This window comes from Coloeus monedula (assembly GCF_965178545.1).
Source record: "Coloeus monedula genome assembly, chromosome: 22".
NCBI lineage: Eukaryota > Metazoa > Chordata > Aves > Passeriformes > Corvidae > Coloeus > Coloeus monedula.
Genome location: NC_138802.1, coordinates 552094 through 565540, shown reverse-complemented (window position 1 = coordinate 565540; position 13447 = coordinate 552094). Strand labels below are relative to the sequence as shown.

General features: G+C 40.8%; 1 protein-coding gene across 3 annotated transcripts in view; it reads left to right on the top strand.

Moving 5' to 3' along the window:
- Positions 1-13071, top strand: part of UBE4B (ubiquitination factor E4B) — a 36997-nt gene extending 23926 nt beyond the window's left edge. For all 3 annotated transcript variants that reach the window (XM_082295874.1, XM_082295873.1, XM_082295875.1), the window contains 13 exons: positions 649-847; positions 1069-1207; positions 3431-3530; positions 4246-4373; positions 4717-4815; positions 5218-5453; positions 6185-6311; positions 6605-6749; positions 7822-7956; positions 8312-8503; positions 10709-10883; positions 11326-11472; positions 11790-13071. In XM_082295874.1, the coding sequence (XP_082152000.1) occupies positions 649-847; positions 1069-1207; positions 3431-3530; positions 4246-4373; positions 4717-4815; positions 5218-5453; positions 6185-6311; positions 6605-6749; positions 7822-7956; positions 8312-8503; positions 10709-10883; positions 11326-11472; positions 11790-11848 (1881 nt within the window). In that variant the 3' untranslated portion in view covers positions 11849-13071. The remainder of the gene's footprint in view (positions 1-648; positions 848-1068; positions 1208-3430; positions 3531-4245; positions 4374-4716; positions 4816-5217; positions 5454-6184; positions 6312-6604; positions 6750-7821; positions 7957-8311; positions 8504-10708; positions 10884-11325; positions 11473-11789) is intronic.
- Positions 13072-13447: the final 376 nt, after the last annotated feature.

Sequence of the window (13447 nt, the reverse complement as noted above, 5' to 3'; positions counted from 1 at the left end):
TCATTCCAACTGACTGTTTAACACACTGCTTTCCCAGCTGGTAAAGTGCTGGGCTTTGTATGGTGTCTGTAAAAGGAGCAGGGCAGATACAGAATGGCCTGGCTCCAGTGAAACCACAGGGATGGGATTTTGGCATTGTTTAACCAATGCATTGCCCTTGTTTCCTGTGATAAAACCTGTGCATGAACTGAAGCTGTTCATTGTTGTCTCCACATTTCCTTTTCAAAAGCAAACATTTGGAACCATTACTAGAAATATTTCTGTGAAATTACAGTGAAGAAGTAATAGAAACTACACTTACGATAAAACTTAGGAACTGAAGCTCAGCAACTATTTGAAACTCTTTGTTGTTGTCTATATCAGTGGCAGACCATTCTTGAAAGAGGCCCTTTTAAGCTCTTTTAATTTCGTAGATTACTTTCTGCTTGTTTTTACGTGTTTGCTTAATGTTCTTCAGTGACTACTTGAACCATAGGGAAGGATATGTAAGTTAGTAACTGACCTTCCCATTGCCACAAGTCTCCTTATGCACAGCCACGGTCTTCATAATTTCTCCCCTTTCTTGAACTTGCATAATTCATTTATTGAAGACTGTCCCCCTGTACTTCTCAGCTCATGTCTTCAGCCCTTTGTTTTCTCACCCCACAGACAGATGATCGTTTGGTGTCTACAGATGGCTTCATGCTCAACTTTCTCTGGGTACTGCAGCAACTAAGTACGAAGATAAAGCTGGAAACGGTTGATCCCATGTACATATTCCATCCCAGGTGTCGAATCGAGCTTCCCACAGATGAGACAAGAGTGAAAGCAACAATGGAGGAGGTTGCAGCCTGGATTGCTGAACTTTGTTAGTACTCTTACTGAGATATGTTAAGCATTACTGTGCCTTCTGATATGGAGGTACATGGAAGTACTTGATTCCAGCAAAGAATTTCCTTTTCCTAAATCCCTTTTCTTGATGCTATCTGCTTTTCCTTGTTTTAAAGAAAAGTTGAGTTCAAGGTCTCACCCTAGATAAGACAGTTCATTTTTTAATTTATTCACCTCTACTTCTTTTTTGTTTTTTAGACAGGGATCCGTCTCCATTTTCTGAGCCGAAATTCCCCACGGAATGTTTCTTCCTCACCCTGCACGCCCATCACCTCTCCATCCTGCCCAGCTGCCGTCGGTACATCCGGAGACTGCGGGCCATCCGGGAGCTCAACAGGTTTGCAGCCGGGGGTTTGGGTGTGGCTGAGGGTCCTGGCAGGCTCCTGGTGTCCCCCTCTCACCACGGCAGCAAGTCTGATAAACTACATGAAATCACAATGACAATTCAGGTGAAACTGTCGCTGAGTACAGAACACCTCCGCTTTTCTGTTACCCTGCTGCTTTTGGCCCTTGGGGATTTTTGGGTGTGTTTAGGACTGTGGCTTGAATCAGGAGTTCATAAAATAGTGAGATGGAGGGTGTTGGTTACACAAGGCAGCTCAAGTTGGTGAGAAGACCATTCTATTTAAAAGATAACTCTCTTCAGAACATTTTAGGATTCATGACACTACTTAACACTGTTCATTATAACTGATCTGTGGTGTGGTTGGTGGGATGTGGGCATCAGTGCCTCAGGCTCTCTGTCAGAGCTGGAGGAATGCATGTCAGGTTACGTGTCTGATAAATAATCAGGTCACTGTGGAGGTGACTTGTGATTTCAGAAACAAGGCGTTGTGAGTTGTGCCTGAGCTGTTTTGAACATCCCAGAAGATATTTACCTTTTCCCCCTCAGCTTCTGAGACAGGGAAATTTGCCATATTCTTGGGATGGGGGGGAGAGAAGCCTTCAGCAGTGAACTCTTAATATTGTTGTACAACTCTTAATATTATTGTACATGTAATTCAGCATATGGATTACTGTTTTAAAAATGATAAATACATTATGATGCTAACATGAAGATACTCCTGTTTTCCATTTCTCTTGGCATAAACTCAAATAGACTTTTACAGTTGCTAAACCTTGAAGAATGCTCTGTTAAAATTAGAACAGATTTTTGTATCATCAGTATTTTCCATTGTTTATAATTGCACTCATTGCATTTTGGTAAATGTTCCTTGGCAGTAATGCCATGAGTTCATTACAGGATTTTTGGACTGCATTTGAAATGATTTAATTTTTAAAGCACATGCAGGCCAAGAACCTGGGAAGTAGCAGAGAGCAGAGCAGGAAGAGTCAGTATATGTTAAAGGAAAAACTATTTTCCTATGAACAGCCTGTGGATTACTTGTAAAAAAGCCATGTGTTGGCTTGAAAAAGGAATTGCTGCTTTTTCCTTATTTAGAATTGTTTTACAGGAGTTGCTGATGCAGCAGTCCCCATCCAACGGTGCAGAGTGTAGAGCTCTTGGCTTTACTGACAGCAGTAGGAGCTTAGGCTTCAGCATTTTCCATGAATTGCTTAGTTGCTTGCAACACTGGGAAATGTCTTTAGATCTTGTTAGTAAAGAAATTACGCTGGATGTTTGTCTGCTGTAGGCAGAGATTGATGTGGAAGAGAATGTATGTTTAGAGAAGGGATGAAAAGGGACTGTATTCATGCAGTTCAGTGTATGAGTTTTGTTCTAATCAGCTGCACTTCCTAAAAAGGATTAAGATATGGGAATTTTTTTAATGCAAATAGTGTGTGTAATGTACATTTAAGTTCTCTTTCTGTGGGGCGGCGTAAGACGATGGGTAAGGAAGGGAAGGAATATCAACCCCCTTGGTTTTCTGGTCCTTATACCAACAGGGAGACTGTGGACTATTCGCGTACTGAACTCCTCTACAAGCCTGAGTTTTCTTGGGAGTGGAGCATGAGAAGTGTAGAAAATCATTTGCAGTAGTAGAAAGGGGGAAGATACACAGGATATAGACCTGCAACTTTCTTCTTTCTAACAAGACTTTCTGTTGGCCACCTTTTTCTTCCTTGGCTGATTTTGTCTTCCATTTTCCTTTTTGATACTAGAAGAGGAATGAACTATCTGTCTCATTAATTGAACCATCCTTCCCTTGTGTTAAGGTTTAATTTTCATGGCATCCTTTTAACCTTACTTTAGAGTGACCATAGACTTCAGTGTGAAAAAAAGACAATTTTTTTTTTTTAAATACAGTGGAGAAAATTAGTTTATCAAGCAAGATAGAGCCCTTGTGTTTCATCCCTTTGGTGTGTCTGACAGTCATGGGTGTTGGAGCTAGTGTATGTGGTGCCTCTGAGTTCTGGCTGTGCAGATGTTCAGTCTGCATTTACAAAAGCAACTTACTTTTCATGTTATGATGATGGGTAATTTCTTTGAAAATGATCAGCTTTTTTCCCCACTTGTCCATAGTCCCTTGGTTTTTAGCAGATAAGTCAGTTAAATGCCTTGTGCTGGCAGCACATTTCCACTCTGTCATGATAACCAGTTCCTGCATCTGGTTTTCAGGACTGTTGAAGATTTGAAAAACAATGAAAGTCAGTGGAAGGATTCTCCTCTGGCCACCAGGCATCGAGAGATGCTGAAACGGTGCAAGACACAGCTTAAGGTTTGTAAGTGATTCAGTTCTCAACTAAACGCTTTGGTAGCCTGTGTATTGACTTTGTGTCCTAATGGTTAAGTACAACTTCTCTCTGATGCTGCTTGAAAATGGTGGGTTTGAACCTCTGACCCCTGTGAGTGCTGCACTAGATGGTGGTTGTGATACAATATAACATCAATGGTGAATTTAAAATTCAAAGTAACACCAATAAGAAAATTCTGTGGTTTTTTAATTGGAGAGACACCAAGCAAAGGGACTGTGCTTTGTTCAGGAGTAGCTGTGTGTGCACAGTCCATGCACAAGCAGGGACTCTTAAGTCACTGATCTCACACAGAGTTCCTGCAAAGATGAGTAAACTGGGGTGCTCTGTTTTTTGAAGGCCTGTTCTGCTCAGATCTTCCTCATGGAAATTGGCACAAATTTTTTGAGCTGTAGACCAAAATGGCTTTAATCACACGTTTTCCCACTTTGATACCTTTGTTACCTCTTTCATTGTTCCCATAAAGCTTGTGAAGGGCACATCTGTCCCTGCAACTCTAAATTATATTTTACTTGCTGTGTTGGGGCTTATGTGCCCTGTTTTCTTGAAATAAGAGTGTACTGTAAGAAAAGACCACTGTATAATTGTTGTGATTCTCAGATGTATTGATTGTCTTGGAGAGGCTTCACATTCCTTTATGTTGTCTTGCCCTGGCTTAGTTTTTGTGTGCATGTTCTGCAGAAACTGGTGAGGTGCAAGGCTTGTGCAGATGCTGGTTTGCTGGATGAAAACTTCCTCAGGAGATGCCTGAATTTCTATGGCATGGTGATTCAGCTGATGCTTCGCATTCTTGACCCTGCCTATCCCAAGTGAGTGTCAGGTTGATCTGTGTAAGTGGTATCAAAGATATTTCAGATTGTGTTAGATTGCTTACTGAATTTAGCAGTTCTAGAATTATTTTTACTTACAGCATCTGCATTACGTGGTCGATGACGTACATCCTTGCATGGAATATGTGTGTTACTCAGAGTTTAATGGTCAGTTGGGTTTTGGGGGGCTCCCTCAGGTATGTTTGGTACCCTTGAAGTACTGACATGGGCTTTTTAAAAAAGTCAGTTTCAAATTTTTATAAAGGGCTCCCATAGAAGAGTTCCATAAGGAAGCACATGCCACTGGTTTACTGTCCTGTTTGTTGTCTCTTTTGCTTTACAGCGTAAAATTGCCTTTAACTCCTGAGGTTCCGAAAGTATTTGCAGCATTGCCAGAGTTTTACGTGGAAGATGTTGCTGAATTTTTATTTTTTATTGTACAGTAAGTAAAGTTATATTTGAAGGTAACTTGTACTACCACTTGCCCCATTAGCAGGTGGCACATGCATAAATGTAGGGTGGAAAAGTAGTTTTCTAACTTATCTGCAGTTGATGTTCTGGTTGTTAACAGCAGCCATAAGGTTATGGCATGGCAGCATTGCTGCAGCTATAATGCATAGATGGCTCCACAGTCCCTTCTAACCTGGATTTATCTTGGAAGAAAGTAGAAAGTTTTTTGGTTCTCTCCCCAGGAATTTTCTTTATGGTTTGCAGAGAGACCTTTTGATCTTCTGATATGTTAAATCATCACTAGAATAATATTTTTAAAAAGCCATAGCTTAAGAAGTAGAACATTAGGGGTTGGCGTTTTTTCATTTAGTTTTCCTTCTCTCCTTGTTTCCAGATATGCTCCTCAGGTGCTGTATGAGCCCTGTACTCAGGACATAGTGATGTTCCTTGTTGTGATGCTGTGCAACCAGAACTACATCCGAAATCCTTATTTAGTAGCCAAGCTGGTGGAAGTGATGTTCATGACAAATCCAGCTGTTCAACCCCGGACACAGAAGTTCTTTGAAATGATTGAGAATCACCCTCTCTCCACTAAGTTGTTAGTCCCCTCCTTGATGAAGTTTTACACAGGTAAGTGCTCTGTCTGTAGATCACTGAGTGCACAATAGTATTCTAAGGCCAAAGGCTGTATTAGCTGTTGTAACTATTAAAAAACCCAAACAAACCAAACCAAAAAAACCCAAACAAACAAAAACAAAACCCCAGATAGATCTTGAGTCTTGTGAAGATGAGGCTTTATTGCTCAGAAATGGGGGGAAATAGCATTAGATGGAACCTTAAGCATTCCAGTCCTTTCACAAGCTGTTGTGCACTGACAAGTCCAGCAGTGTGAATTGATGTGACAATTGCTTTTGTGATCTTTAAATTCCAAAATTAAAGCTTTTGCTTTGCTTCTAAAGGAATATTGGGATTTTAAAACTCCTCATTGTAGTTTTGCTAGTCCTGTAGATTTGGGTGTTTCAGAAGAGTTTTTGCACCCATAACAAAAACAAGTATTTTTGTAGCATACCCAGTTTTTTTAGTGAGATTTTAGTCTGTGGGATGAAGATCAGAGTTGAATAGAGCAGAATGTTTTGGTTTCTCAGGGTTTTTCTTCAGAAATGAGGTTGGGTCTAGATTAGAAAATGTATAGGGCTGCTTCTTTTAATGGGAGTTAAGATGGAGACTTCTGAGCGGGAATTGAATTTCATCTCTCAAAGTTTCTGTGCGTGCTTCAAGCTCATAACATTGGAGGCAGTAGGGAGAGGTGTTTTGCCAGTGAATCCTGGTGGGAATGTTTTGGGATCTGTTGTCTTTTCCAGATGTGGAGCATACCGGAGCCACTAGCGAATTCTATGACAAGTTTACAATCCGCTACCACATCAGCACCATTTTCAAAAGCCTCTGGCAGAATATAGCTCACCATGGTACATTTATGGAAGAGTTCAAGTGAGTAAGAGGTTGTCTCAGGCTGCTTCCTGTTGTGCAGGCTGCTCAGGCAGGGACCTGAGGAGGTCACTGCCATTGGGAATGGGTGATGCTGCTTTCCATTGTATCTTACATGGCAACCCCTTCCAGTAGAACTGGAGTGTTTCTAAACTGAGCTCTGGACACCACAATCAACTTGGCTTGGGGAATGGGATCGTTGTTGGAAATATACAGTGCAGGAGTGTTTCTGGGGTTGCAGTCTGCTCTGCACACCCACCTGCTCTGCCGTGATACCTGTGTTTCGATGTTTTCAGCTCTGGGAAGCAGTTTGTTCGCTACATCAACATGCTGATAAATGACACAACTTTCTTGCTGGATGAGAGTCTGGAGTCCCTAAAACGTATCCATGAAGTGCAAGAGGAGATGAAGAATAAAGAGCAATGGGACCTGCTGCCCAGGGTGAACAGAGCTGTTTTTCAAAGTGCCCTTTACTTATTTTTAATTCTCCAATACAAGACCACTAAAAAAACTTTTTTATAAGGGGCAGCACCAAAGAGCTGCTTATGAGAAGCAGCTGTCGATGCTTTTTCTTGCTGCCGGTATGGCCATGGTCACTCTGGATCACACTCTGCAAAAACCATCATTCTGCCTAGTTATGTTGTGGCTGGCAAAGAGAGTGGTGTGAAGTGGATATAGTATAAAGTTTCAAATTACTCTGCACTTAATTCTAAGTGGAGAAACCGAGACTTTAACCTTCCTGAAGGAGGTTTGGGAAGATGCTCGCCAGTTGAATTGACTTCAAGGAATAGAAGCTTTTATTCTGTTAATGCATTGGTCCTTGGTAGATTCGATGCAGACAATTATAATCCTGTACCTCAGAGCTTGGCCTGATTAGACAGTAATTGTGTGTGTTGACCCACCAATGTCAGGTATTTCTATTTTAAGGTTATTGATTTATAAAAAGAAAAAGTACAAAAGGAAAAGCTATAAAGATCTTTGTTAAACATATTCTGGTTTGCTCTTCTGAAGCCTTTCTTCCTGTCTCTGCCTACCAGCAAGGTAAAGCCATTACTGTAGTTACAAAATGAGCTGGTACATCATCTACAGATTGTTCCACTGGGGAGTGTTTATTATTTATGATGGTGCATAAATTAGAGAGAACCTCATTTGACTCTCAGATCCCAAGCTCGTTTTGAAGTATTGGCATTTGGATGGAAAGGAAGCATAATCCAGTTCTGCAGCTGTGAGGAGCAGTTAGAGGGTGTAAACAGACTCAATAACCACGGGGGCTCGTTATGCTGTTTGCATTCCTTCTTTAGTGTTGCAGAATTCTGGAAAATTGGTGTAGACATTAGTACTAGGTGATAAAAGTGAGCAGCTGTACCTTAGATTAAAAGATTTCCCACATCTGTATTTGAATTACTGTCTGTCCTTTTGTCTAGATCCCCTTAGGAATGTGGCTGTAAGGTTTTGATGAATGGTCATGCAGGAAATTCCTTGGAATTGTAACCACTCTGTGTTTATTTTGTAGGATCAGCAACAGGCCCGGCAGTCGCAGCTGGCTCAGGATGAGCGTGTGTCCCGTTCATATCTTGCCCTGGCAACAGAAACTGTTGATATGTTCCATATCCTTACCAAGCAGGTCCAAAAGCCTTTTCTCAGACCTGTAAGTCCTGCTCAGATTTAAGTTGGTTCCCTGCTTCTCTAACATCTCTGGATAGTAACCTGGAAATGTTTGGTAGCACTTAGTCTCCATTCTCTTCCCCTTTCTCCATCTCATTAAAATCTAATTGCTGTTGAAGCATTACCTGAGTCACTGAGATGGTGTGATCCTTCCAGACAGCAACTGTTTGCATGACATTTTTTAATGGCAAACATGCATAAAGAACAGACACTTCCTGCAAGCCTACCAAATGAAAATTTTATTAGTTAATAATTCCTGATCTTGCTGTGTGCAAATCTAGCGATAATCTTTATCACTGCCTTCACACTGTGATCTGTGTTTTACTTTGCTCTCATAGGAACTTGGACCACGACTGGCTGCTATGTTGAACTTTAACTTACAGCAACTGTGTGGCCCCAAGTGCCGTGACCTGAAAGTTGAAAACCCAGAGAAATATGGGTTTGAACCAAAGAAGCTGTTGGACCAACTGACTGACATTTATCTGCAGCTGGATTGTGCTCGCTTTGCTAAAGCAATTGCTGATGATCAGGTGAGCTCCAGAAAGATGAAGGAGAAGGGCAAAAGCGCTGTGGACAAACAGGACTTTGCAGAACATTCTAGAAGCGTTTCATCTTGCTTGTGTGCTGCCAGCCAGTTTGTCTTACATCCCTGCAGTTTGTTTTCTTCCAGCAGGTCATCTCTGTTCATATTCTGTCTGCTCTTTGTGGATGGGTGTTCCCAGTGCTTTGCAAACGTGTAAACATACATAAATATCCATAGCACTTCACATGCGTGGGAAATTTCATGAGCATGATGTGCTCATTACCTACAGACTCACTGTAAATTAGCAGAAATACTTTGTCCCTTTGCAGGTGGGAGAACTGAGGCACACTGAGATTTGACTCCCTCCCCTTTCCTCATCAAAACAGGCAGAGCTGGGACCAAGAGCCCCCTTTAACAAATCAAAGTTCATTCTCTAGATCGACAGTTTCCAAATTGTATTCCCTCTGAAATCACTTTATTAAATGGCAGTGTAATAAACTGACAAAGCGCAGCATGTATGAGACAATTAACAACACCTTTGAACTCCTCATGGTAATATTCAGAGCAAGATAAGCTATTGCTCAGCTCTGTGTTCTTGTAAAGTTGTCAAACTGAGTCACATCTGTCCATGCCCTTGTTTCATAATGCAAACTTTTCAAAGTATAGAGGGGAAAAATTGTTCACAGCAGCTGCTTGAGATGCTAGTGGAAGCTGGTTTACAGCACATGAAGCTGTTTGCGTGTCTAGTGAAGCAGAGGTATTGGGGTAGCTCAAGATCATTTTTCTGTAGTTATTTAAATTCTGATAATTGCAGATAGTACCAGTAATACTTCTGAAACAGACCATATGCATTTGCATGTGCATAATGAATATTTTTGTGCTATTCAGCATATATGAAATCATTCATCATTCATCCATGCCAGCCACAGCAAATGGACAGACTGACGTAGGGATTCAAAAGAAAGAAGCCTGTGGGTATGAGAACTGGAAAAAAGCTTAATTAACAAAGTGGCCCTTCATAAAAAAGGAGTGGGGGGAGTGACCAGTCTCTTGGAAACTGTCAGTGACAGGAAAGAAATACCAAGGAAATGTTCGGTTGGTTAATGGCTACTGGTATTGGGAGAAAAAACAAAACAAACAAAAAGTTGCTTGATCATGGCGGGATCTCTCTAAAGCATTTTGAGACATGTCCCATTTGCAAATCCCAGCACGTAGGAGAGGGAATCTGCAAACGTTTATAGAGCCCTGGGCGTGTTGCCATCGTTCTGTTCCCTCTGAGCACGAGAAAGGAGTTTGGGTGGGCACTGTGTGTCCTGCGTACTGAATGGCATTTCTTGGTGCAGTGTGGTGCAGATGAAAGAAGTGGGGCTGTGTTGAACCCTTTAAAAATCCCAAGGGAAATAGAAATCTGTGAGACCTAGTGTGTTTTGTTTTGTCATATATATCAACCTTGCACTGTAAAGTAAATAACACTTTTTATTAAAAGGTTTATGTCAAAACATGACATAGTGAACTTAAAAGAAAATGGTGTCTCTATAGAACACAGACAGCTACAAAAGTCCTTCCCTAACTTTCTTTTTCATATGAAAGTAGTGCTTGCTTCAGTCGCATTTGATCTCTCTGGATATTCCTACTGCACTGGGTGGCAAATCTCCAGCATTCACTCTCTCTCAGCTGTCTTGCTATTTTTGCAACATTGTGGGGTGGGTTTTATGTTAGTTCTTGTTTGGACTGGGAGAAAGAATCACTTCTTTCCCAGTACCGCGCTGCACATTATCAGAGAAGTTAAGAAATTTCAAGAAAAAAAAATTCATTTTGTGCTGTATTTTCAGCTAAGACTTGTGAGAACAAGAATACAGACAGAAGAATGGCAGGACAGATGTTTTGTCTAAGAACAGTCTTAATGATTATAGTCAGCCTCTCTGGGCATCTTCCTCACTTTCTTTAGGTGATGTTGCCTTTTTTTTTTTTGGTCCTTAACAGTTCTACAGTGGTGACGACTAGTAAAAAAAAAAATCTTAAGTCTACCCCAAAGTTGACATTTTGGTGTTAGATGAGTGCTACCTACATACTATTTGCTTTGATGTAAGGTTGAGGTTTCACTGATCCTTCCTTCTGCAGTTTTAAAAATGCATTAATTATCTTTAGTATTTGCATGGCATGTATGGATACTACGACTCAGCAAAGTTGTTTTTTTATGCTTTGCCTGTAGAGGTCCTACAGTAAAGAGCTCTTTGAGGAGGTTATCTCCAAAATGAGGAAGGCTGGAATCAAATCTACCATAGCAATAGAGAAATTCAAACTGCTGGCAGAGAAAGTGGAGGAAATTGTTGCCAAGAATGCCCGTGCAGAGATTGATTACAGCGATGCTCCGGATGAATTCAGAGGCAAGTGGAGTCTTCTAAATCCTCACTATCTAGGAGAGAGGGATTTTGTTTGTTACATTGATTCCGTATGGTAATAGAAACTATATATTGTTTATGAAGCCTTCCATCCTGCTCTATTTCAATGATGTAGTTGAGTATATACAAAGCTAAGAGTTCCTTTGGTTTTCCCTGAGATTGTACTGTCCAGTCCTAGCCATGCTTTGCTTACATGTACTTGAAAACAGTAACCCCTCCTCTCAGTCTGAAAATAGGGTGACAGCAGTGAATGCTTAGTTCCAGGTCAGAAAGGGGAAAGTGCTATAAAGATTTATGTCCATTTAACTCTCTATAACTTCAGCAGTGTACTGGGGACCCTGAGCAGTGGTTCTGTACTGTGGGTTTATGGGAAGATAAAATTTGTAGCTCTTTCCTCACTTTAATGAGGAGACCCTTGTGCCCTCAGATCCACTTATGGACACTCTGATGACTGACCCCGTGAGGCTGCCCTCTGGAACTATCATGGACAGGTCAATCATCCTGAGGCATCTGCTGAACTCTTCCACTGATCCTTTCAATCGTCAGACGCTGACGGAAAATATGCTGGAACCAGGTACCGTGGGACAGCTGGCCCTGGGAGGGGGCTGGGGGAAGCAATTTGTGGGCAGGTGTGTACTTTCATAGGACAGTGTGGAGGCCCTGTAGAGGTAACAGTTCTTTCATCTCAGCTTGCACAGAAAAGCTCATTCCTTCTGCTTTCCCTTTTTCTGAGGGGAAAAAACCCTCACACCCTTGCTTTCATAACTAATGGGCTGAAAAACATGATGATATGTAAATAAGAAATGGCTGTTGGTCATGAGGGACTTTCTTATAGTACTATTACCAAGTAATTTAATCATTCTTTTTTCTCTTTTTTTTTTACCTTACTAGTGCCAGAACTTAAAGAGCAAATCCAAGCCTGGATGAGAGACAAGCAGAATGACCATTAAAAATTCCCTTGCAGTGCATGCCACCACCAATGGGCAGAGCAGGGCATGGGCTGTTCTGGCAGGAGTGGAGCAGATACACTTGGGAGCTGTTGATAGGATTGGCACGCCCACGGCACCGACTTGCAGTAGTGACCAGGAGCATGTGGACGAGGAGAAAAGCAGCTTAATTCTTGTACATATATTTAAGTGATAACGATGGTCAATAACATGGAGGACAGGCTAGGAAGTTATGTTACAAACTGTCCTTCAATATGTCACATTTTGGAGTTTTTACAGCTGAATTATTTTAGCAGACAAATGGATCAGGGCAGCATCCCTTCAACCTTGTTTTTTACCGCCAGATATCCGTTAATTTGATTGTGGTTAGAACTTTGGACATTTTGCTGCTAAAGTAACTTCTTTCTCTTTCCCTTCCTTTCTTTCTGTTCCACCCATCAAACCTGCACTGCTGTCTTTTTCTTTTGTAATGCAAAAAAATACAAATCCTGTGAAAATCAAAATCATTCCCCTGCCCTTAAAAGAACATATTTCGTGCGATAACTGTGCCTGCAACAAAGTGTTCATCTTGGGATCGTATTTTTATATTACACATATTTGCCTATTTGGTTTTTAATTGGTGTTAGACACAAGGATAATTTCAAAAAAGCAAAGGCTTCACACATGGATTTTAATTTCCTTTCCGTGAGATGTCCCTTTCCTTTATGTTGATCAAGATGCTCTGGTACTTGTGAAAAGCCTTGAGATAGAGATATGTTAAAACAGCTGCCATGAATGAGATGCTTGGGAATACCAGGATTTCAGTGACTTTAAAAAAAATAAAATACATTCTTTCAATGCTGCAGATCTATGCTAACTGACAGTTCTGAGCCATTGGAGCTTGTCCGCAGAGCGCAGATACTTTTATCCTTGGAGGCTGCAGTTTGGGGCAGGGGTCATTTTTTATGTTGCATACCAATTTGTATCCATGGCTTGGCCTTACCAAAGCAGAAAGGGTGCAGGAAATGTAGAATTACGTTTTTAAAAAAAAAAAAAAAAAAATTCACAAACATTTTTATATTACTGCCCCCTGCATATGATACTTGAATTTCCTTTTTAAAAAGGATTTGAAACCACAGTGTTTTAAAATTAAGTTGGAAAAAAAAAGGTTGTTTTTCTTTTATTTGTTTTTTGCCATGTCTTCTGTTCAATTCCTGACTCTCTTGAACTACAATAAATGATACACACTCGCACAGAATGTTTCCTTGGTCTTTCTTGTAAGAGTGTCAGTGAAAATATAAAAATTACAAATGATTGGGTGTCTTTGTTCAGGTTTGCTGATAGTGATTTAGGATCTGGAGATAACTTAGTAAATTATGTGGAAATTTTCTGTGCACACAGATACCAGTGCTACTTTAAACTGAAGAATGTTCCCCAGCAGGTGACACTGAGCACCTACTCATAGCTCTGTGACAGCTGGTGACAGCTCCAGGGGGAATTTTGGTGAAGTTATACAGAATCCAGTGTTGACCTTTTAGGTGTGCAAATAACTCTAAATTATAAAATGTGAAAGTACAATCGTGGGCTGGGGTTTTTTTTTGTTTGTTTGTGGGTTTTTTAGTG